At 46.7% G+C, this 25058-nt stretch overlaps 1 protein-coding gene across 3 annotated transcripts in view; it reads left to right on the forward strand.

Moving 5' to 3' along the window:
* Positions 1-273: 273 nt before the first annotated feature.
* LOXHD1 (lipoxygenase homology PLAT domains 1) overlaps positions 274-25058 on the forward strand; it is a gene marked incomplete at both ends in the record, with an annotated part of 140518 nt that continues 115733 nt past the window's right edge. For all 3 annotated transcript variants that reach the window (XM_080920392.1, XM_080920393.1, XM_080920394.1), the window contains 4 exons: positions 274-403; positions 4708-4822; positions 11404-11484; positions 13183-13367. In XM_080920392.1, coding sequence (XP_080776518.1) covers positions 274-403; positions 4708-4822; positions 11404-11484; positions 13183-13367 — 511 coding nt within the window. The remainder of the gene's footprint in view (positions 404-4707; positions 4823-11403; positions 11485-13182; positions 13368-25058) is intronic.

Here is a 25058-nt window from a genome sequence, read left to right on the forward strand (position 1 = left end):
GAGAAGCCCCGGGGCAGGCGCAGAACGAGGGAGGGTGGCAGAGAACGGCTGTGGGAACAGAAAGTGTGCCGCGTTGTGCTGAGGCACCAGAGAAAAGGAAAGTGGGAACTTCGGGATTGGGGACCCAGGAGACCCAGGGAGAGCCATATCCAGACCTGAAATTCGAGGAGGGGCTGAGGGCTCTGCATCTTGCTGAGTGAGAGGCACAGGTCTAAGGAAGCCTAGAAAGCTGACCGGTGAGCCTATAGGGTCCCAGAAGAGGCAGGCAGCAAAATGATGCCCCAGAAGAAGAAGCGGAGAAAGAAAGACATCGACTTCCTAGGCTTGTATGAGGAGGAGCTGCTGAACTACAACTCAGAGGATGATGAGGATGAACTGGAACACGAGTACTACAAAGCCAAGGGTGCGGGCTGCTGGTGGGGGCTCGGGCTGTTGGTGGGGGCTCGGGCTGCTGGTGGGGGCTAGGGCTGTTGGTGGGGGCTCGGGCTGCTGGTGGGGGCTCGGGCTGCTGGTGGGGGCTCGGGCTGCTGGTGGGGGCTCGGGCTGCTGGTGGGGGCTCGGGCTGCTGGTGGGGCCGCAGGCTATTGGTGGGGGCTCGGGCTGCCGTCCCTTCCTCTGAGGAGTGCTTTGAAGTTCTGGACCATTGCTTATCAGTTAATACTCATGCCCTGAGTGTCTGAGAGTGCAGGGCCCCATGGAGCTGGAGATGAGGCAACTTTCTGGTTGGCAGAATGGACTATGGCAGTACTGAGGCTGTCTCGTAGTCTCAGCTAGCTGCACTGATCTATTTGAATTAAAAAGTAACAAATTAGACTGAGGGCCGGTCTGCGCCCAATACAGAACGCGGAAGTACCGAGGGAAGAACGTAGCCGTGCACACGTGTGTGGCGCCACTAACTCAGACCAGGACGGGAGCATTTCCACCCCCACAGGTCGGTCTCTGCCCGACTCTCCAAGTCTCCTTATTCTGTCTCCACAGACAGCTTTTCACTGCTTTGAACTTCGTATAAATGGAGTCAATGGATGTATGCTTCTCTGGAAGCTAGGTCTCACTCTGTACTTCGGGATTGTCTTGCTATATACTCACTGTGTGGCCTAGTCTACCTCAGCAGTCCCCATGCCCCTGTTGCCTGGTGCTGGCATTCCAGGGGTGAGCTATGGAGTATGAGTTTTGTGGTGTGTGTGTTTTTGTGCATATCTCTTTCTTACCACCCAACCTGAGAGGTTCGTGCATGCTGTAACAAGGTCACAGTTCACATTTTTTATACATGAATATAATTGCATTTCTCGAGCACATTGCTGGTGATTCAACCACTCTCATGGTGAGCAGTTGCATTGTTTGTGCTTTTAGTTTTGTGCTACTGTGAACTGCAGGTTGTGGACACACACAGTCATCTCTCCAGGATTTGCAATTGGAAGCCGAAGTGCTGGGTTACAGGGTGAGCGTCTGTTCCCCTCTCAGTGCTTACAGCCACTCAGACACCCCCACCATATGAGAGGGACAGTGGCTTCACGTTCTGTCATTGCTCAGAATGGTCAATTCTTTATTTCAGCCATTCTAGTGACATGGTAGCATCTTCCTGGAAGTTTAGTTTTCATTATTCATTAGTCCCAGATGAATAATGTTTCTGAGCATGCTTATTTGAGCATCTCCTGGTGGTCATTTGAGTATCTTTGGTGACATATTAAGTTATTTCTGCACACAGTGTTACTGAAGCATATAGTTTATTATAATACAGTACCAGTACATATATTTTGAATGTCCTTTTTACATGACAAGGTCAATGTAGAAAATAGTTTCATTAGGGAGACCAAGGGTTCCTTGTGTTGTTCCCAGCCAGCTTCCTGTTCCCAGTTCCAGCCGGCCATTTCTCTGTCTCCTGTTACTGCAGGTCCCACTTGCTCTCAGTGGCTTCACATACACAGCATTGTGAAGAACTAGTGTTTCGTGTCTGTGTGCTGGGCTGCATAGTGTGTGTCTTTAGCTCACTGCTTGTCATTGCTGAGGGGTATGGTTTGTTTACCCAATGACCTGTCGACGGACACTTAAACTTTCTCTAACTCTACTAAGTTACTATGAACATTGAGCTCATGGGGCTTTCTGTGCATCTCTTTTTTTTCTCTCTGGGGTCAAATCCCAAAAGTAGACTTTTTTTTAATCTTATGACAAGTGATTTGTATTTAAAAGAATGGGGTGTGTGTTTCTTCTTCGTTATCAATATGAGTAGTAACATAGTTTCTAGGTTTGGGTCCTTGGCCAGGTGTATTCCAAATGCCATTTCTTCATCCATGACTCAATCTGCCATTTTCTTCATGGTCTTAACTGTCATTAAGTTCAGATGAGCAACTTCCAAGAGAAAGCGTCTGGCTTAGGGAGTAGCTGTGAGCCCCCCTAGTGAGCTGGTGAATCAGCTTTTCCATTCCTGCCTGAACACCAGACCCACCTCTTCTCTAAATTAAGTATCTCTGGGCCTCTTTCTACAATTTTCAAGTGATGTGGTCCTGGCATTTCCAGCGGGCTGGCCAGACTCCTGGGGCTACTTGACTCAGAAATGCCTATGTGGATGTAGATGATGTCAGAGATGCCCCGTGTGCACACAGATGACACACACAGTACTCGGGTTCCCCTGGGGTACAGGCTACGATGGCTCAAGCCTTGCCACAAGTATCATGGGAGGCAGTGCATTCACACGGGCTGTTCCCCATTCTCTCCCCACTCATGGCCTCTCTGATGAACTTTGTGAGACTCAGGCACATCCAGCGTTTCTCTCATCTCCAGACACTGCAGATCCCATTCCCCACAGGCAAGCAAGTGCCACGCTAGAATCTGCAGAGCTCTTGGAGAGCTTCAGAATTATCTGCACACCATGTTCATGGTGCATGAGCTCATACGCTGTCTGCCAAAGGAACAGGTGTTAGCTCTTGGATGGAGTTGGCTTTTTCTGCATAAACAATAGCTTTAAACGAGAAAAGCTATTTATTACCTTCTGTGTGTTGGGGCCTCTACATTTTTCAATCCCAAGAGCAGTTCTGCAGAGCAGATATTACTGTCTAGTGTTATGTAGGCAGCGAGGTAAGAAACCATCCTGTTCCTAAGCAGACAGTCGGTGGTACTGATGCTCAACAGTTTGTCCCAGCATTCGGAGGCTCAAAGGCTTTCAGTAGGAAGAATAATGCTTGGAACACACCTGGAACACACCTTCCACAGGTCCAGATGCTACAGGTGCTCAGAGGTATCCATGACCTCCCCCTTCTGCCCCACGGCTTTGCTACTTTGTCCATGGGGCAAACCCCTCTTCTGGAATGGACCGCCAATTGATAGTTTTGAATGATGAATATCTAACCCCCAAACAGCAACCCAATCCACGAGACCTCCTCAAGAGAGCTCCAATATATTCTGCTCCCAAGAACCCTTCCTGAAAAAGGCCAGAAGTAGGGATGAGAAATAGGTTTGCAGCAAGAGTCAAGGGTGATGACAGACACGAAGCCCGTAACTAGGACAGGACATGCAGTAAGTCATCCACCATTGTGGTTATGACACAGCTGTCAAGCGCTGGGACTCTTTCCCACATTTGACCAGCTCTTCCCAGTGCAAATTCCTCCTTCCCAATGCAGTCACTTCCTCTTGGTCAGCCTTCCTCGATGCACACACATGGGGCTGGTTCTCTGAGTCAGCGTTTCCAGCCCACAAATGATTCAGAAGCGAGTCTCCTCATAAAGCAGAATGGGAACGCACTTCTCACTGGGAGAGAGGAATAGCATCTGGGTAGGTTTGTGTGTGCTGTTCCTGCTTCTTAGCAGAGGTGATGTGGCTCTGGAGGTGGTAGGCTGCAGCAACCCTGCCCAGGCCAGGTGTGTTGGGTGTCTAGGAGTTGATTCCAAAATAGATCCAAGATACATTCCTACAGTTTTGCTAACACTCTTGCTGGCCATAGAATGCCCCTGTTCATCCTGCTCAGTTCTGGTTGTAGCAGATCCTGCCTGTTTTGGTCAGGGTTTCTATTGCTGCGACGAGACACCATGACCACAGTAATTCTTAAAAAGGAAAACATTTAGTTGGAGTTGGTTCATAGCTCAGATGTTTGGTCCATCATTGTCAAGGTGGGGGGGAGGGAGCATGGTGGTGTACAGCAGACATGGTGCCAGGGAAAAAGCTGGGAGTTCTACTTGATGGACAGGAAGCAAGTACAGAGACGTGGGCCCGGCATGAGCTTCTGAAACCTCAAAGCCCACCCGCAGTTACATGCTTCCTCCAAAAGGACATATATCTTAATCTTTTCCAACAGTGCCACTCCCTGTGAGCCCACGGGGGCCATTTTCATTCAAATCATCACATTGCCATTTCTAAGAATCTTGATATATTCTCCGGTCAGCAAGTATACAGACACGTCCTGCCCAGGAAAGTTTTGACCACAAGCCATACAAGCTTCAAGATAACTATGAGCAGGAACTCAGTGACCCAGCCAAAGACACACCCCTTGTTGGAAAACTGCATATTCAGCCCATAGGTTCTTGACCCATGCAAAATGAAGTTGGCCTTGTCTCTGAGCTTTCAGAGTCCTCTGCTACAGCAGTCTGTGGTGTTGATAGTGAGTTTTCACCCAGTAGGAGTTAGTGTGTATTTGACCTTGGTTCAGGATTGTGAGCATGAGATTCTTGGTTCCCTCCTGAGCCTACAATCTGTCTTTTTCTGCTTTCTTTCTCCCAGTGTACGAAGTGGTTACAGCCACAGGGGATGTTCGAGGTGCAGGGACAGATGCCAATGTGTTCATCACGATCTTTGGAGAGAACGGGCTCTCTCCCAAGCTCCATCTCACCAGCAAGTGAGTACCATTCTGGGCTGATGGGATTCTGGGATGTTAGTTTGGCTGGCCATGTTCTAGAACCCACTGGTGGTCTTCTGCTCTGTCGAGATGGACAGATGGACCACAGGCATGTTAAATGATGAGAATTCTCCATAAACAATCCAAGTATCATTCCGGGAATTTTCCTTTGTTCCATTCTATATTTTGTAAACAGTAATGTCTAGTTTGGACCTTCCAAGGGCTCATGCACATCCCCTGATGATGGAGAATGAACAACTAGGACCAAAAACCCAGGGCCAGCTTTTCTATCCTGCTCCATGTAACTTTGCCAAAATCTCATAGTCTCCAAGGCCTTGATTTCCTTACCTACCATCCTAGGGCAGTTGAGATCATGAATGTCATGAAGAACATGTGTGAGGGAGCCATAATCTTGAGATGTTCTATACTGAGGTCTCATGATCATACTTCACCTACCTGGGTACCATGTACACTCGGTCACATGTCATGTGTATATGTGTGTGCATCTGTGTCTGCTCTGCACACACCCAAGCCCTTTGCTTTCTATAACCCCTGAAGGCAGAGACTGCTGCCGTCTTTGTGGTTTACTCCGTCAATACACATATGCACACACAAGCAGACACGGCACACCTATGAACATCCGCAGAACAACAGGATCTCCGAGTTGGCTATCGGTCTTAGAAGTGACCTTGCTCACTGGTCTTCACTCAGTCTGGGCAGATTTGACTAGCTGGCTCTGGGCCCACAGTGCCCCTAATCTTTCAGAGTACCCCACTTCTGCTTATCTAACCCACTGGGGTTCCGGGTAGGATTCCAACTGAGGAAAGGTTCCACAACCAGTTAGATCTACTGATACATTATCCTTCGTTCATAGGGAAGAAGTATTGAATGGCTCACAGTCTCGAAGTTTTTTGTTTTTGTTTTTGTTTTTTTTTTTTATGGGAAAGCGGATACTTCATTTATATTTATGCTATAGGCATTTTAATAGATGACATGACTCTGTGGCCCTGGAGCATGAAGAGATTCTCTTCTAGACTGCTCTACAGATCATGGCCTCTAAGGTTTATGGCCTGGTACCTCCTGGGGACAAGAAGGGAAGTTATAGAGAGGCAGAGTGGTTATGCAAGAAGACTTGGGACTCCGTGCTTTAGGGTTTTCAGCATTGTTATGTGTGAGTACTAAATTAGAGCCATGTCCCCATGTCACTGTTCAGATGGGCATAACACCCTTTTCTGTCCATTTCTGCAGAACAGGGTACCTGCCTCCTTGTCTGTTCGTACTGCACGAGACTCTCATGGAAGTCTTTCCCTCCTCTGATGTGGGCACGGTAAAGGGGATACATGAAATATCCATCCTTTTTGCCATGCATCTTCCCGGAGGAAGGAGATGCCACTAGCCCTGGCAAGGTGGCCATCTGGTACTTGCAGTCTCCACCCACCTCTTAAAGCAAAACCATCCTTTTATCTTTTTGTAGTGGACTCTCACTCTCCTTCTTCTTTTTATGCACCCGGAATCCTCAGCTTCCTCCCCTTCTGCTTGTCCATTTGCCAAACTTTCTCTCAGGGAGGCCCAGGCCACCAATGTAGCACACAGAGAAGGGACCCTGGGATCCTGGCTTTTAGCCTTTCCTCTCCATAGGAGGAAAAAAAGCTACCAGGTGGTGCAGGGGGAGCTATGGATGGGTCAGGGTCAGGAGGGAATGGAAACCAGCTTCTCCAGCCTAGCCCAGGGGTAGGAGTTCACAATCCCCAAGACTACGGAGGTCTTCTGGGGAGGCTCCTTGAAAGGACCTGTGTCATGCTTGAGGTTAAGAGAAAAAGCAAGATGATGGGCAGGGGTGGGGATATCAGCTGGGTGCTGCTGAGACTAGAGAGGGCTGTCGGGCAGGGAGATGGCGGGTCTGCAGCTGAGGGCAGAATTATGATGATTAGGATGAATAGCAGCTCAGGAGACACCTGAGGTGTCACGTGGCCATAGTGACACTTCACAGTGAAGGACATAACCTAGGCCTTCAGTGCCAAATAAACTCAGATACTAGAGGAATAGAAATGATTAGTTACACCCAGAGAATCAGCGTGAGAGTGTGGAAAGTAGAGGTCCTGTGGGGGACCCAGCCAGAACTGCTGTGGAGCCATGTTCCCGTGTGGAAGCATAAGGGAACAGTTGAAGGCCCGAGCAGAAGCCTGGAAGCCAAGTGGTGAACGCTGAGTTGATGTCATCTCAGTAGTGAGCATGGTGGAGGAGATCCAGAGGCCAGAATCTGGCCACATGGAGAAACCGAGGGACAAGACGACAAAGAAAATGGTGTACAATTCTGCCCGTGACATCCCTGCAGCTCAAGCTGGAAACTGAGTCCAGGAGGAAAATGTGACTTTCTGAGGGTTTGGGATGCATCCCACGTGGGCGGCAGCTGAGGTCACCTCCAAGTCCAATGTAGTTAGCACAGGATGTGCTGCCTCTGTCTCCTTACACCGTCTGCTGATTCTTCTCCACACCGAACCAATCCAAGACAAAACTATTGAGTTACTAAGAGTAGGGATCCTTGTACACACACACACACACACACACACACACACACACACACACACACACACACACTTTTGTATGTAACAGATCTCTCTGATAACTCCATGCCCTAGAAAGGGTTTACACTACCCAGTGCAAACAAGTCAATGCTTGTTCCTTCAGTATTAAAATTCAACCTTGATCTTTTTCGGGCATGTCTCCTGACCCTTTTCTACAGACTTCAGTAGCATCTTTCATCTCCTATCTCCTGGTCCTCACATTTTCTACCTCACCCTGATTTGAGCACACCCCTGTCCCTTTTCCGGTGTCCTGGAACATAGAATCTCACCCCTTACCCAATATAATGTAATTTCCAGTTCAAGAAGATCTTTGCTATCTGACTTCTAGGCAGCAAAAAATAAGATGTGTCCACTCAGTTGCCCACATGTGACCTTTCACCCAATCTTCACCCCAGTGAAGTCCCTACAAAATGATTTCCAAAAGAAGTCCCCATCTTCTGGGTGTCCTGTTACCCCCTGTTGCCCAGGAGGTCACGTTTTTAAGACATGGTAAAAGGATGGGATTTCATGTATTTTATGGTTTGTTTTCCCACTGGGAACTCACACCCCAGTGTGTTGAAGAGTGCCTGGCATTTTAGTTTGGAGGGTATGTCTTGTTAGTGGCTAAAATGCTGGGTACAGCCTTCTGAGGCTCTCTCTGAGAGAAGTCTCTGCTGAATGGTGATGTGGACAGTACCCTGAGCCACACTTTATTTGAGGATGGTTGGGGAGCCTGGTGGGTCCCTCTTCCCACTGGGAATCATGAGGAGGCCTGTGTTTCTCTTTCTTTTGGGATTTCTAAGTCAGCCTTGGTCAGTTTTCTAAAGCAATTGCATTCTGACTTACTAGAAATGGGCTTTTCAGATCTGATTCCAGAGTGGGTGGGGCTGGGGACTTGTTTGGGGATAGTCCCAGCCACTCCTTGAACATGAACAGTCAACAGAGGGCGCCTGCAACCTCTTATTCTCTGGAAACAGGGCTTTGCCGTATGCCAAGAACAGGTTGGTCTTGATGGGACAAAGGCCAATGAAGTTCATATCACATCTGTCTAGGAGCCATTTTAGTACCAACGACGTGGCCTTGAGTTGGCCTAGAGTGTCCCTGCTCCTGCTGGCCATGCAGATCTTTCTCCCTGTGTCTGTGTTCCTCACCACAGGCTGCAGAGCAGCAAGGATTAGTTAGTTATTCAACGAGCACAATGGTACATGTGTTTCGAGCCCCCCTTTGCTGGAGGCAACTTTCAGAGCTTTCCTGCCAGAACCCTCATCAGAGGTACCACAGAAACCAGCTTTCTCCCTCCACCCTCATCATTGGCTGGAATGGCCTGGCAACACTTCCCTCCTCATCCCCTGTTCCCAGTTGTCTACTTTCTAGGTTCTGTGCACCTTTAGAAGATGACACCGACCATCCTCAGACCTTCAGCAGCCCGTGGGCTGAGCTGAGTGTTGGGAGGGAGGGGGTTTGAAGGGAACCTGAAGTATGGGGAATCACAAAAGCATTACGTGTTTCTTAAAAAAAATGTAAAAATTCATGTAGACAAGGACAAGTAAGACTTCATAGACTTAGCCTCTGGGTGCGGCATCATATTTGTATAATTTCTCCCACTCATTGTTTGTATATGAAGGTATCGTCCTGTTGGTGTTGATTGTTCTGTCCACAGACTCCATCTCAACATTATTTTTTTTAAAGCTTGTATTATAAACGTCTTTAAGTGTTCTTTTATAACAGGATTCCTTTCTTTTAAAGGATTTATTTATTTATTTAGTGTATGAGTACACTGTAACTGTCTTCAGACACATCAGAAGAGGGCATCACATTCCATTTCAGATGGTTGTGAGCCACCATGTGGATGCTGGGAATTGAACTCAGGACCTCTGGAAGATCAGTCAGTGCTCTTAACCACCGAGCCATTTCTCTAGCTCAATAGGATTCTTAATGGCTACAAAGCATTGAATCATATAACTTCCCAGGGCATCTTTTTCTTAGGGTGTTTACTTAATCCAGACTCTCTTGTTGATTTCTTCTAAAAATCTGTTGCTTTGTATCATGAATTGAAAAGGAAAATACCACTTACTGACTTTCTTGGGTTTCTTCTTCACAAAATTCTAACATGCAGAATCAATGTCTATGTGTTTCCCTTCCAAGGAGCTGGTTTGTCCCATTCTTTTCCTGTAGATGCAAACCCCACATTAGCACACCTCCACGGGTACTGCTTTGGTTTGGTTCCATTTTCAACACCGGATCCGAAAACTCTATCTTCCCAGGAATGAAATCAAGTCATTCTTTGGAGGAAACATTTTGTCTGCGCACTTGAAGAGGCATTGCTTGGCTCCTCCTTCCCTCCTTGACACTCACCTGAGTTCAGATACCGTGTCTGCAGCCTTGGAGTCTCTATTTCTCTACAGCAAACCTAGAAGCTTCCCCACCTCTCCTCTCTTCTCTTCCCAGGCTTCTCCTTGGGTCCCCATTTCCCTGACAAGGCTGTTGTTCTTTTGTAGGAGGCTTGGAACCCACCCCATTGTGCCCTGGCTCTTAAGGAAACTTCTCCCCAAGGCAGATTGCTTTACAAATGGATTCCATTTGAAGAATCCCAGCTTATGGGCCCCAAAAAACCTTGAAGGCCCCCTGTGCCTGAGCTTCATGAAGAAGAGCCTTCACTCCCTTTATTTTGAAGAACAGACAGCCATTAAATGTTAATAACCATAAGCTTGGTTATTTAACATTCCATGGCTGTGACAGAGACCTAAAACAAACCAACTACAAAGAGAAAGACTTTATTTTGCTCCAGAGTATTTGGAGGTTTTGGTCCATGATCAAAATCAGTTGGCTGTATGGCTTTTAAGAAACATGTCGAGTCAGTGACAGCTGTGAAGGACGCTATTCAAATCACAGCAACCAGGAAGTGAAGGGAGGAAGAGAAGTCACCACAGGGTCCCAATGTCCTCTTCAAGGGCACAGCCTTTGAAGACTGACTTCTCTCCACAGAGTCCTGACTTCTTTATTGTGCAGTGTTGGGAATCGAACCCAGGGCCTCATGAATGCCAGAAAAATGCTCTCTCATGGGGCCACACTAAAGGCATTCAAACAGTGGAGGGGGAGGTGCAGGGGTTGAGATTTACAAGGCTTTGGGAATACATTGAAGGTGTGAACCATCACCCAGGCAAACGTCTGTGCTTTCCCTTCCTCTCAACTGTGAGCTGGGCCAAGAGCTCTGGCTAAGAACACAGACTCCCAAACCAGAGGGTTCATCTGTGAGGGAGAAAAGGCTGCTGGCAGCCCTGGGCTGTCGCGGCTGGATTACTGACCCACACAGAAGGTGGAAGAGATGACAACAGGAGACTCAGTGTCCACTCCTGAAGATGCTGGGGTGAGGCCTCCAGCCTCCTGTGTGACACTTTTGAATGTAGGATGTGCAGAAGCTGGGACCGGCCTGGGGTCTACACAGCTTCACACCTCTGGTGTATTTCCTCTGACCGCACTGTTTGCCAGGTGCTAGTCATGATTCCCCTTACTGCGTCCGACTTCCTGGTTGTGGGGGTGGGGGAAGGGATCTCTTTTCTCATCACGGTGGGATCACAAGCTGCCACCCAAGGTCTGCATCTACTTGGGGCTGCCCTACACATTCTTCTCTCAGAACAGAGCAGGTGACGATAAGCCGCAAGGGACTTCAGAAAAGAGGCCCCGGGCTTTCATCCACCACATGCTTCTCTTCCCTGAGCGAATCCCAGTTCTACTGGATAGCGGTTTGCACTGCCGGCCACACAATGGCGCTGGTATCAGCCACCGTGCTTGCCTTAGTGACTTGTGGCAATGCTTAATTGAACTCCTAGATGTGAGTCTTGGCATGATCCTGCCTCTCCTTTCTCTTCTCATCTCTGACCAGGTCAAAATGGTAGCTAATGGCATGCAGCTCTCCCAGTGAGTGGGATACGGAGCAAAAAGAGGAAGCCAGCCTCTGGCTCTATTCCTGAGCCCAAGAAACACATTATTCAGACTAACTGCACGTGTTCACTGCAGGAGCGAGTCTGCTTTCGAAAAAGCCAACGTTGACGTATTTCGGGTGCGAACCAATAACGTGGGCCTCATCTATAAAATCAGGTGAGAGTTTGCCCCCAACTACAGTCGCAGTGATCAAGGTTAACATTTTCTTGATGTCCAATACTCACTGGCTGCCCAAATCCCACCCCCACCCATCGAACCACAGAGCTCATAACTCTAAGCTGTCCCATTAGAGACTTGATTTCACAGGCTAGGACAATTTGCTACAATTTCCCAGTAGCTCTTAGAGACACTAAAGCATGATAATTGGGAGCAAATCTCGGGGTCCAAGTCCAAGGCCCGCTCTGTGGGTTGGTTTTTAGCTGTAGAGTTTTAGAGGGTTTGTCTTTCCACATCTCTGCTTCCTCCTCTCTAATAATGGTGCTTGTCTATATAATGCTGGGACTCGCTGAGTTGGTGCACAGCACAGTCACTGGTAAGCACTAAGCACTCAGAGGAAAAGCACTGGTGAGCACTTTGTGGAGCCTTGGGATGGAGAATCCCCCTGATGTGCTCATTGGGGGATTATTGTGAACTGCTTAAAAGGGGGCAACTATCCTGTATTCCTCTGCCAACCACCGCTATTCGGAATATACTTGCTTTGGGTCTGATTGCCTCTAACTGCATTCTGGACAATTCAGTCTAGCTTTTTTTTTTCTTCTTTTAGAAAATCTAGGGCCATGGAGTCCCTTTTCTGGGAAAATAGAGGGCCTAAGGTCCACAGGCACTGCTTATGTGCAGGGAGGAGAATATAGGCAGAGAGGGGCTCTTACAGGAGGAGGGGAGAAAAGGAAGTTGTGTGGGAAATGGTCTTTAACCGAAGTCTTCCTGGAGCCAAACTCTGTGCCAGGCAGAGGCAAGTGACCCTGTAGAGGACAGCCCAGTGTAGCAGGTTGGTTATCTAGGTTGGGGTCGTGAGCTTTACTGAACTGTGAGTTTCTGGGATAATGTCTGAAGTTTGATGGGCCAGAATAAGGTGTCCCATGTCCCATGAGGTCATTCTGGGGAAGAAATGAGACAGAGGTGGGAGCTGTAGGAAGAACCAGAAAACAGATTCAGAAGAGCCTATATCTATGTCCCCAGTACAGAAGACATGTGGCTATTGTGCACGTAAAATCTAGCAGAGTCACAGCAAGTATGTTGTATGGATAAAACAGATGCCGGGTTTTTTAAAGACTTAACGAAAGAAGAATGCACAGCATGTTACTAATTTTTTAAACACAAGAAGAATGTACACCATGTTGCTAATTTTTAAAAAGATGGCTATGTGGAAGACATAATACACTATTAAAATCCATTCTACTGACCTTCTCTATATTTTCACACCTGCTTTCTACTCACTCTTCACAATTCCCTTCATAAGGTCTGGACCAGCTGCCTTTCCCATCTCAACTCTGATAGGCTTGAGAGGTGATGCATAGCTCATGTCAGGGCAGACAGAGTACAGCGCTGGCAGAGACCAAGGATAGCAGAGAACACAGGACCTGTCGGGTCCAGTCAAGATGCTCCTACTGAGAGCTCCAGGGATGTGGATTTTCCCGGGAAATAAACTATTTCCCTATGGAAGTATGGCAATGCAATCATCATTAACATGCACATCTACCTTGCAAAATATCTCCGTTAATAGATGAGGGAACTTAGAACCAAAGTAAGTAAATGACTGGACCTCTGTCTGGAGCAATCATTGGGTGCCCTCGTGTAAAAGGGGCGGCATCTTGGTTCTGCTAGTGAAGTGGGGCTGTTGGCTTCTCACCCCAGGATCGAGCATGACAACACAGGCTTGAATGCCAGCTGGTACCTGGACCGCGTCATAGTGACTGACATGAAGAGGCCGCATCTCCGCTACTACTTCAACTGCAACAACTGGCTGAGCAAGGTGGAGGGTGACCGTCAGTGGTGTCGTGACCTCCTGGCCAGCTTCGACCCCATGGACATGCCCAGAGGTCAGTGCTAGCTTTGTCTGCCCATCGTCCCTCCCGGCCAGCGCCTGGCTCCTTGCTGTGCTCTGGAAGCCCACTGTCCCCTCTCATCATGTTTCCTCTTGGGCCATGTGGAATCCCATCGGTGCTGGCCAGTATTTGTCCGTTGGAGGCAAAAGGGACCTTTGGGTGGAGGAGAGAGGTGGCTTCCCTATGGTCATCAGAACAACATACTGGCAAACTCACCACTTTCGTCCTGGTGCCGTCTCTAAGTAAGTTCCACTCTCTTCAGCCCACCCTGGCAGAAGGAAGCATGTCCTCTGTTCTCTAGCCATGTTTCTACATTTCTGCGCCCGTGCCTGACTTTCCAGCTCTCATGCAGCACAGAGCAGCAGGCATTTTTCTAATGCCTAGCACACTAAACTTGCAACTTGACTGATTCTTAAAAAAAAAAAAAAAAAAAGTCACCATGAGTTTATTTTCTTACAAAGCCAATTTTCATCATTGCACACAGTTTAGAAAATAGACACATGGAAATATAAAAAGAAATAATTTAATCACATCACCTGGAAAAATACCACCCACCAGTGACAGATGCATTAATTTCTAGCCCTTTCTGTGCATGTGAGCTATAGAATAACAGGCTGGTATACCCTCTGTTCGATAGTGAGGTTATTTCGGTGACATTAAATATTACTTAACATTTCTATTTCCGGTGGCTGAGTGTTTTCGAGAATAGTGGTTCTTAACCTGTGGGTCGTGACCCGCAAAAAAACCACCAGAAAACACAGATATTTATATTCTGATTCATCACAATAGCAAAATGGCAGTTATGAAGTGGTGACGAAGGTAATTTTACAGTTGGGGATCGCCACAACATGGGGAGCTGTGTTAAAGGGCTGCGGCACTAGGAAGGCTGAGAACCGCTGGCTTAGAATGTGTCCTTCTCTTATTATTCAGGTATTTGATGGCTACCTCATTATTAGGCATCCATGGTGTGTTTCTCTTCTAAACAATACACCCAAATGTGTCTTTTGGTTTCAAGACTCCTTTCTTGATGATAAATTCCAAGGTGGAATTTCTAAGTCAAACAGTATGCCTATGGTTAAAGTTTTAAAGAAGTTATTTTGTATGATTGTGTGTGCGCGTGTGTTTGACATGTGTATACAAGTGCAAATTTGCCAGAGTGTGGAGGTCAGAGGGCAACTTGTCAGAATTTATTCTCTCCTCCAACCACGTGGGTTCTGAGACAGAGCTCAGGTTTCAAGCCCAGTCTTTGCCTACGGAGCCATCCTGCCAGTCCGGGGCAAGCTTTTGGTGGGCAGTTCTAAATGGGCACAGGAAGTTGGCATCAGGTGGACCACAGTCCCACAGTGCCCACTTGGTTGGTAAAGTGTGATTTCTCAGATGGATCATAGCAGGGCTTTTCAATATTCTTTCTTTGGTGACTAGAATGATTAAATATTTCATATTTATTGACAATTTTTCACTTTGATTTTTCGTAAATTCTGTTATATATATATTTGAAATTTACATAAAGGCTTGAGAAATGTTATGGATAGTAAAACGTTCTCTCCCCCTGCTGCCCACCCCCTCCCGTGTGTGTGTGTGTGTGTGTGTGTGAGTGTGTGTGTGTGTGTGTGTGAGTGTGTGTGTGTGTGTGTGTGTGTGTGTGTGTGTGTGTGTGTGTGTACATATGGGAATTGTCTGCTCATTGTTCTTTGCCGTGTCTTTTCCTTTGGGGTGAATTTCACAGCTTCTCCTTACACTGTACACAACCCGAGTTGCTGACAGTCTGTCAGAACCAATCCACATCAAACCCACCATTCCTTCCTTTTCTCTTTTTCTCTGGTCCCTGGCATTTTTCCATGTTCAACTCCCCATCTTAATGTCCCTGCATTTCTTGTAGACAGGATAAATTTGGGGTTGATAGTTTTGTGGGTGTGTTTGTGCTCCAATCGTTCCATTGGGGTTCCTGCCTGGCAATAGAAAGTGGGCTTTTCAGTTTCCACATCCCCAGTGCTGTGGGTCACAGCTAAGGTTGCCCCCATTGATTTTTGGGCCCCTCCCTCACCCCAGGCCTCTGGTCATCCTGGAGATGCCCCCTGCCTCCCCATCTCTGTCAGTTGCAGATTTTCATTCATTCTCATGGCCATCCCTCCCCACACCCAATCCAGGACCCCCAATTCCTCCCCATATCTTCTCCCATTCAGTTCCCTCCCTTCATCTCCCTCATGACTGTTTTATTTCCCCTTCTAATCAAGATTCAAGCATCCTTGCCTGTGCCCCTCTTCTTGTTTGTGGGGTGTAGCATGGGGGTTTTCTGTACTTTATAGCTAATATCCACTCATAAGTGAGTACATACCATGCATGTCCTTTTGGGATTGGGCAACCTCGCTTAGGATGATATTCTCATCTATTTGCCTGCAAACTTCATGATGGTTTTGTTTTTAATGGCTGAACAGTATTCCATTGTGTACTACACTCTCTTTATCTATTCCTCAGTTGAGGGACATCTAGGTTGATTCCAGTTTCTGGCTATTATGAATAAAACTGCTGTGAGCATAGTTGAGCAAGTGTCTTAGTGAGAGATGGTGGAGCATCTTTTGGGTATTTGCCCAGGAGTGGTATAGCTGGGTCTCGAGGTAGAACAATCCCAGTTTTCTGAGAAACCACCAAAGTGATTTCCAAAGTGGTTATACAAGTTTGCACTCCCACCAGCAATGGAGGATTGTTCCCCTTGCCCCACATCCTCACCAGCATGTGCCGTCACCTGAGTTTTTGATCTTAGCCATTATAATGAGTACAAGATGGAATCTCTGAGTTGTTTTGATTTGCATTTTCCTGAGGACTAAGAGCATTGCATTTCTTTAAGTGATTCTCAGCCATTCAAGATTCCTTTGTTGAGAATTCTCTGTTTAGCTCTGTACTTCGTTTTTAAATTGGGTTATTTGAGTTGTTGATGTCTAACTTCTTGAGTTCTTTATAAATTTTGGATTTTTAATAAGGAAGCCAAACCATACAATGGAAAAAAGAAAACATCTTCAACAAATGATGCTGGTCTAACTGGATGTTTACGTATAGAAGAATGAAAATAGATCTATATTTGTCTCCCTGTACAGAACTCTAGTCCAAGTGGATCAAGAAGGAACTTAACATAAAACCAAATACACTACATCTCATAGAAGAAAAAGTGGGTAATACCTTTGCACACATTGGTGTGGGAGACAATTTCCTGGACAGAACACCAATGGATCAGGCTCTAAGACCAACAGTTGATAAATGGGACCTCATGAAACTCTAAAGCTTCTGTAAGGCAAAGGGTATTGTCAATAGGACAACATGGCAGCCTACAGAATGGGAGAAGACCTTGACTAACCCTACATCTGACAGAGGGAAGGCAGGAGCTTAAGCAGGTCCTGGGAGATTCCTCTAAGGAAGATCTCATTTCAAGCATTGAGAGAAGCACAGGAAAGCTTTCCCCATTGGTGACAGTAGAGGGCAGCAGTGGGCACAGGACAAGATGTCAGATGGTCTTTTCCTGGGAAGTTCCTCTGTAAATGTGCCCAACATGTTCCTAACTTTTAGAGAGAGAGCCTTTGTCTTCATTAAGGTTACTATTGCTGTGAAGAGACACCGTAACCACAGCAACCCTTATAAAGGGAAACATTTAATTGGGGCTGGCTTATAATTAAATTCAAAGATTTTAGTCCATTATCAGCCTTGGTGGCACATAGGCAGACATGGGATTGAAGAAGAGCTGAGAGTTCTACATCTGGATTCAAAAGCAGCAGGAAGTAACTGTGATACACTAGCCAAGCTTGGTTTTTGAGACCTCTAAGCCTGCAGTGACACACTACCTCCAACAAGGCCACACCCACTCCAACAAGGCCACACCCACTCCAACAAGGCCACACCCACTCCAACAAGGCCATACCTCTTAATAGAAGTGTTCCCTCTGAGCCTATGGGGGCCATTTTATTCAGGCTACCACAGCCGTGTTAGGGTGCTTTCTCCTTTAGTAGAGCCCAGTGGATATAGGACTTTAGAAAAGGCAGAGGCAGGAGGTCAGTCATGAAGGATGTAAACCCTGATCAATCACATACTTCATCGAGTTTGGTGTCTTAGTTGGTGCTGTCAGTGTGTTGAGAAACAGCCCATACAGCTTCTTAGGGAAGTCAGGCAGCACAACCTACCCAGAGAACTTATCTTCTGCTTGCCTGAGTCTGGCATCAGGCATTGGGGACCCATGGCAGGAGCTTAATTCCCCAATCTATTAAAGAGTCCCCAAACCTTAGCCACTCACATTCTGCCTTCAAGAGTTTTCCCTTCTTCAGTCACCACATACATTAGTCACGGCTCTTCCTTACTCACCTTTAATATCCTTGTAAGCTTGTCAGAAACACAAAGGTATGTACCACTTCCATAAAAAAAGCACCACTCTCCATGGTGTGAATGCCAGCTACAAACCTGCATGAAGCGATATGAACGTACCTCACTAGACAACTCTAGTGTGCCAATGCTGCCGTCTCCCAGACCACCGAGTGAACAGATTACTTCTGGGAAAACACCACTGGGTCTCTTCTGAAAGCAGAGCAAAAGGAAGGGCACAGGGGTGCCACCCATAATCTCTTCCCTTCTGACGTCCTTGTTTAACTGGCCCCATATCTCCGAGAATCAGGGTGAGGTGGGGAAGGTCCTAGCAGGTGTTAATTGAATTGAGGTTTATCCAAGGACAGATGGATATTTCTGAAAGAACTTGGACTAGACTTGGGGGGGGCGGTCTGCCTATCCACAGCTAAATTGCTTACTGCCTATGTCTTAGTCAGGGCAAGATCAAGGGCAAACTGGCCTGGCTTTGTGAGAGCTAATGGAGTCACAGAAGTCAGGAGCTCCAACCTCCAGCTGTCCTTCTCCTGCCTTTACACCAGCCCTTCTTGAGTGGTGGGCAGTTCTTAGCCTCCCAGAGTGACCCCCATGGCTACAATGTGACACTGATAATTAGAAAGCTATTTTTAAAGTTAAAGCCCACATACTCTCCCCGAGTCCTCTTCTTGCCTTGCTTCAGGCCCTGCTTGGCAGACATGTGGCACATGTAGCCCTTCAGTGAAGGGGTCTGGCTGGAATGCAGGCTTAGAAATGGGGAGAGGAGGTTCTCTAGGCCAGGTTGAGAAGTTCTCTTACTCGTTAATTGTAGTGCAAACACATACATCCTTAAAAATGACCATTTCAAGCTGTTTTATAACCAGCTCCACAATCCATCTCCAGAGCCTTTTATCTTCTCAAACTGAGACTCTGTCATTATTTAACTATGGCGAAATCTCTTCTCCTTCCAGGCCCCAGTCACCTCAGGTCTACTTTTTGTTTCTCTGAGTTCAATGACTCTTAAGAACCTCATGTAAATGAAATCCTGCTATAACTGTTTTTTTGTACCTGGCTTATTTCACTTAGCACAATGCCTTCAAGTGTCATCCACCCAGTAGCATATGTCAGAACTTGATTTGTTTTTGAGGTAGATAGTATTTAATTGATAGTAATTAATATACTGCATCTTTATTCATTAATTTTAATCTTTCTCTCTGACATACATGCACATACACAACACACATTCTATCAACTATCTATCTACCTATCTTTCTATCTATTGTCTGCCTATCATTTATCTGAAAGAGGAGGGGAAGGGAGAGAAAGAAAGGGGGAGGGAGGGAGGGAGGGAGGGAGAGAGAGAGAGAGAGAGAGAGAGAGAGAGAGAGAGAGAGAGGAACAGAGAGACCTGGCACGCAGACAACACTCTCATTTGGATTTTTAGTATGTTTTGACCATTGTTGATAAAGCTTATGGGAACATGGGTGTACAGATCGAGTTACTGGTCTCAGTGCTGCTGGATGCACATCCAGGGGCAGATTAGAATTAGGGGTTACACCATATCATGATTGTGTTCCGAAGTTTGAGGATTCACCATACCATTTTAGATGGTAGTTGTAAGATTTCTGCATTTGCTCCTAAAGTGTCAAGAGCCCCAATTTTCCTGCATCATGACCAACTTGTACCTCTTGTGGTTCCGATTTGCACTTCCATAATGATTCACAATATTGATGATATCTTCATATGTGCTTCTTGGTCATTTGCATATTTTCATATTTCATTTCAGAACTGTCCATGCAAATCCTTTGCTCATGTTTTAGATATCAAGTTGTTTGGTTTTCATTCTTGTTGCATTGTTGGAGCTCTTTATTTTTCTAAGTATTAACCTTAAATCAAATATAAGATTTATAAATACTTCTTTCCCAGTTACTCAGTTGCCTTTCGCTCTTGATAACTGACTATATCTGAAGGTGATTTTGGTTCTATCCTATTGGTTGGTTCTAGCCTATTGGTTCTATCCTATTGGTCAGTTCTATCCTATTGGTCAGTTCTATCCTATTGGTCAGTTCTATCCTATTGGTTCTATTTTATTGGTTCTATCCTATTGGTTGGGTCTGTCTTATTGGTAGATTCACACCTTCTAAGACACATTAAGCATCTCCGATGGGTTACTAGTAGGGAGAGCTGCAGCCAGTATTGTTGTGTGCTTCACAAAGACCAAGGTGAGCTTTTTCAAGAAGCTTCTCTCTCATAGGCGGGAGGGCAGGTGGCATTTTTATCAGAACTGCTGATCTAATCCCCCCCCCCCCACTTTTCTTATGCCCAACCGATCTGTCAGTCTGGAGGCTGAAAGTGGCCCAGACTCTCAGGACCGGTAGGAATAGATTGTGTTTGCTCTCACTGCTGCCATTTCTCTTGGGTGCTTCGTCAGGTAACCAGGCATTCCATCTGCGCTGTGCCACACCACGATCAGCACACTGTGATGTGCACAGCATCTCAGTGAGACCCTGTCAGGCACAGTGCCCTGGGCGTATCCGATGTGAGGATGGGTTAAATGGGAGATGTGGTTGGCACAGGAAGGGCATCTGCAAATTGTATTGTCCAGCAGTGGGTCACAGCCTCCCAGAGGACTGTGTGAACACCCACGCCGAATGACAGTTGCTAGGTGACTGATACAAAGAAGCAACCGTGAGGCTCTGCCAAGGAAATTAGTAGTTATGGCCTTTCCTGTGTTCTTCTGGATACCACTGAATAATTACATAATTGTATTGGGAACCAGGCAATAAAACCACAGAGTAATTGAATCACTCCTTTTAAGATCTAACACTGGGTGAGAAGGTACCTGAAATAGATGTGTATCCGAGTCTTGGCTCCGCCTTTTCCGAGCTGCTAGCAATGGGACCTGGGACATATCCCAGCTCCTCTGCCATACACATCTGGAGAATGGCTGGACCGGGTGTTCTGGGGTTCAGTAGTAGAATGTGGATGTGTATAGAGCAGGAAGAAACTGCCTTTGATGCTCCTCTCCTGCCGTAAGCACTTCTCCATCATCACGGACCTCTGCCCTCTCTGGTCAGAACCTCTCTGTACCAGTCCACCCTCCGCACAGATGTGAGTGGATGCTGAGGGATGTCCTGTCTGTATGTGAACGCTGTCCTTTGAACCCGACATGTTCCCCATAGGTTCACATTTTGAACCTTTTCCCCAGATGATGTTGCTGCTTAGGATCCATGGGTCCTCTGGGAGATGGGGCCAGGCTGTCGGAAATGGATCAGGAGAGGAGGGATTTTGAAGGCCATCCCTGGCCCCTTGCTTTCTGGTTCACTGTAATGTGATCAGCCTCTATCACATGGTCCTGCCTCCGTGTACTGAGCTGTGCTGTTGAGCCTCCCCTGCCATGGTGGTCCCTATGAACCCTCTGAAACAGTGAGCCTGGATAAGCGTGTCTTCCTTGATGCTTTTTCTGTTTGGCTGTGTGCTCACAAGGATTCAGAGGTCACTAAGACGGAGACAGTATCGGCAGGAAGCGTGGAGGTGGCAGCTGGCCTGTCTCCTCCCTTCTCCCACATTCGGAGCCATTCTGGTTCTTGTGACTGAGACACAGTCTGCAGCTTTTAGCCCCTCACAGTTGGAAAGGACTCTCGGTGCCGCCATCCCCTCTAGGATCCTGGCAGACTAAAGACAACTGTGAATGTTCCACATCTGGAGCTTTCCTCCCCCTCTCTCTGACATTTCCCCATTACCCAGCTTCAAACCTCGCCAGGGCTCTATTGGCTGCGGGTGCTGTTTGAGAGCCGCTTGACATTCCTTGTAACCCTGTGGTGGGGGCTCCCTTCCCACGGGGACAGGGAAAGGGCTTTGGGCAGGAAGAGTGAGCCAGGCCCGAAACATTTGCCTCTCCTGACCTCACAGCCTTCCACCCACGCCATCTGCTCCCACCTAGCGTCGCCGAAGATCGTCCCCGGAAAGAGTGGGAAGAGAGAACCGCTCACAATGAGGCTCTGGTGAGGCATGCAAGAGAATTTTAGGACTAAATGGGATTTTTATCAACTCCTCCTCCACTTTACAGAAGAGAAAAATGGAAACCCAGGCAGCCAAGCAACCCGCTGTTGGTCACAGCCTGACTGCGGGGCAGAGCAGGAGCCCTGGGCTCACAAAGCTGGCTCACGTAGCTCCTAAGCATAGTCATTCAGTGACTGGATGAATGAACTGCTTTGCTGTTTCTGTGTGCCAGAGCCTGCGCTCACGGTGAAAGTATGCAACCTTTCTCTCTATAAGCCTAGATGCTCCAGAGGACAGAGTCAATAGCCACAGCGCAGAGAACCCATATGCTGTACGTGGGTGTGGCTCAGGCTAACGGGAGCGTGGAGGAAGTGGAATCGGGAGGGCTTCATGGAGGAGGCACAGCGAAGGCTGAATTCGTGGTTTGAAGGCCTTTGCTAGGCTGTCGGCAGAGTGAGAGCTCTTGGGAAAGCTGCCCTCTATCACCGAGGCTTCTGCTCTTACCAGAACCACAGCCAGCTCCCTGTAGACTCCAGCCGAGCAGCCAGAACCTTTGGAGACGTGGAATTACAGATTTTCTTCAGACTTGATTATTTTGAGGTTTTTGTTTGTTTTTCAAGACGGTTTCTCTGGGTAGCCCTGGCTGTCCTGGAACTTGCTCTGTAGACCAGGCCTGCCCCTGCCTCCTGAGTGCTGGGATTAAAGGAATGTGCCACCACTGCCCAGAAGTTATTTTGATTCTTAAATGGGTGTTTTGAAAACAGCTCCTTCATTTATGGAAATAGAAGGTTTTCTAGTCTACATTTTGTACCCAAGAAAAGAAGAACTTTTGGTCAGACTCTGCCTTGGCCTTAACCCCATTGTTCAGTCCACTGCCGGTGGCTTCCTGGTAGCCCTCCCCTGGATCCCATTTGAGGGTTGGAGTGATCTCAGAATGGTACCTACTTCTTAGGGGCTGGAAGTCCACCATTGGACTTGAAGTCTCTCCTTTTTCCACCAGCCAGTCCCCAATCCTCCCTCCAAACTCCTGGAGAGCTTTGGTGTCAAAGTCAACACAAGGCACAGGAAAATGGCAGATGTTCCCAAGGGTTTCTTTCAAATCAGAGGCTAAGGCTACAGTATTGACCATAGGTGACTTTATTCTTTAGTTCTAATGATAAGAAAAGGCATGGCCTACAAACTCAAAGTACTGAAAAATGTGCACAAAATAACAAAAGTGTTCATTATTCTATCATTTGAAGATGGCAGTAGTAGGTAATTTTTGTTTGGTACTTACAACAGGCATAATATTAACAAGTTTTCTTTATCTATCTGTCTGCCTATCATCTATCAATCTATCATCTAAAATCTATCCTTTATCATCTGTCATTTGTCTATATCTGTCATCTATCTATCTACCTGTTTATCTATCATCTGTCTACCACCTACCATTTATTATCTATCATCTGTATCTATCTACCTATTTATCTATCATCTATCTGTCTGTCTATCTATCTATCTATCTATCTATCTATCTATCTATCTACCAAGCATCTACCTATATATTTATCATAAAGTACATTTAATATTTCCAGTGGCCTATGAGGAAGGTCTCCCTATACTTACAGGTGATGTTTCTTAGAGTTTCCCCTCTGCAAACATGGAGCTGGGAGTAATTCCAGTGCTGGGAACCCTGTGTAAAATTGCTATGGAGTCACTCCTTGGTGAATTTCTTCCTGCCTGTCTCTTAGGTGGGTCTGAATCTGTCAAACACTTGCCCAAATGCTGTCTTATCTGTCCCTACATGTCCGTGTGTCTGTCCTTAACAAAGGGCTTTGCTCTATATTGAACAGCACAGAAAACAGCACAAGGAGGGGGATTGAGAGATACTTCACCAAAATCATTAGCCAAGGTTTACAAGGGATTAAATATTGACCACAGCTGACCACAGCTGACCCAGATAACAAACAAAGAAATACTATCAAGTGATGTTCATATATTGTGTTCAACAATGAATGAGAATATTCATTTTGTAAGGACTTTCCCAACCTATACTTGCTAGTTTCAGCAAACGGTAATCATAACACAATGCACTCATGGGCATCGCACTTGGGCCAAGGACACAGAAGGGTATATAATTTAAGATTACAGTTACGCCTTAGCTTAGGTTGTAAAGGCTGATTGAAAGGCAGGTTAAGCAAATGGGCTGAGCACACCATGGAAATGCAGTCCTAAAGTCTTCAGATACCTCTGTTGACCTGGATGTAGGGTCCAGCAAAAGTTCCAGTCTCTTAGAGTATAAGAGATATTTTTATCGTAGCGCATGGCCACAGCACAGCATTGCCTAATCTTCTGATTTTAAGCGGTTGCCCATGAGTGGAAGGCCATCACAGCTCACCCATCTCCTATTTTGGATATTCTAGTATTAAGAGTCCTGTGCTTGTTATAGGCACACTGAACAGGACTGTTCTTTCTGTAAACTGTTGTGTGCAGTGATCACACAGGTAGGCCCACAGTTTGCACATGTCCAGACTTCTGCATGTGATATGTCAATCACTCGACTCCCAGAAGGGCTGAGCAAAGTTCTAGTTCCTCCTGCCACAGACGAGCAGTATCCGGGGCAACAAACCATAACGGTTCAGAGAAGTCTGGGACAAAAGGGCCGTGGTTCCTGAGGGAGGAGTGCGGAGCCTAGGAAAGTATGCCCTGAGCACCAGGTGTGGAAACGAGGGTGAGCGGCCACCAAGGAACAAACGGAGAGGACTCCACAGAGCTAGCCTGTGAGCTGTCTGAGGTGGAGAGAGCAAGGTAAACTGTGATCGGTGGAAGGTTCTACAATGTGCTCTAACATGCCAGAGTACTGTATTGCTAACAATGTAGCATATGTTATAGCTAATTAGGAAAATATTAGGAACAACTACTAAAGACCAAGTTATGTTTTGTCCATATATATATATACATACATATATATGTATATATATAATTCAAAATATTTATTTATAAACGTGTGTGCTGGTACATGTGTATGTAGGCGTATGCAGATACCAAAATAAAGGTATTAGTCTGGTGCTTGCCAACCGGGCTAGACTCACTAGCTGCTGAGCTACAGAGATCCTCACCTTTGCTTCCCAAACACCATCACACTTTGTTCATTTATGTGGGTTATTAATGTGTGTGTGTGTGTGAGCGTGTGTGCAAGGTAAGCACTTCATTGAGTCATCTCTCCCTCTCCCGAGTGATGTTTCAATACATTGTCAACCAGGCTATGGTGAGATTAAATTCAGTGTTTGAGCACACAAGTGCCTATGGGCATCACAGATGCCAGGCGTTCAGGAGTGAGTGCACTGTGGGCTCAGGAGTCCATGTTTC

Source organism: Micromys minutus (assembly GCF_963924665.1).
Source record: "Micromys minutus genome assembly, chromosome: 8".
Classification (NCBI taxonomy): Eukaryota; Metazoa; Chordata; class Mammalia; order Rodentia; family Muridae; genus Micromys; species Micromys minutus.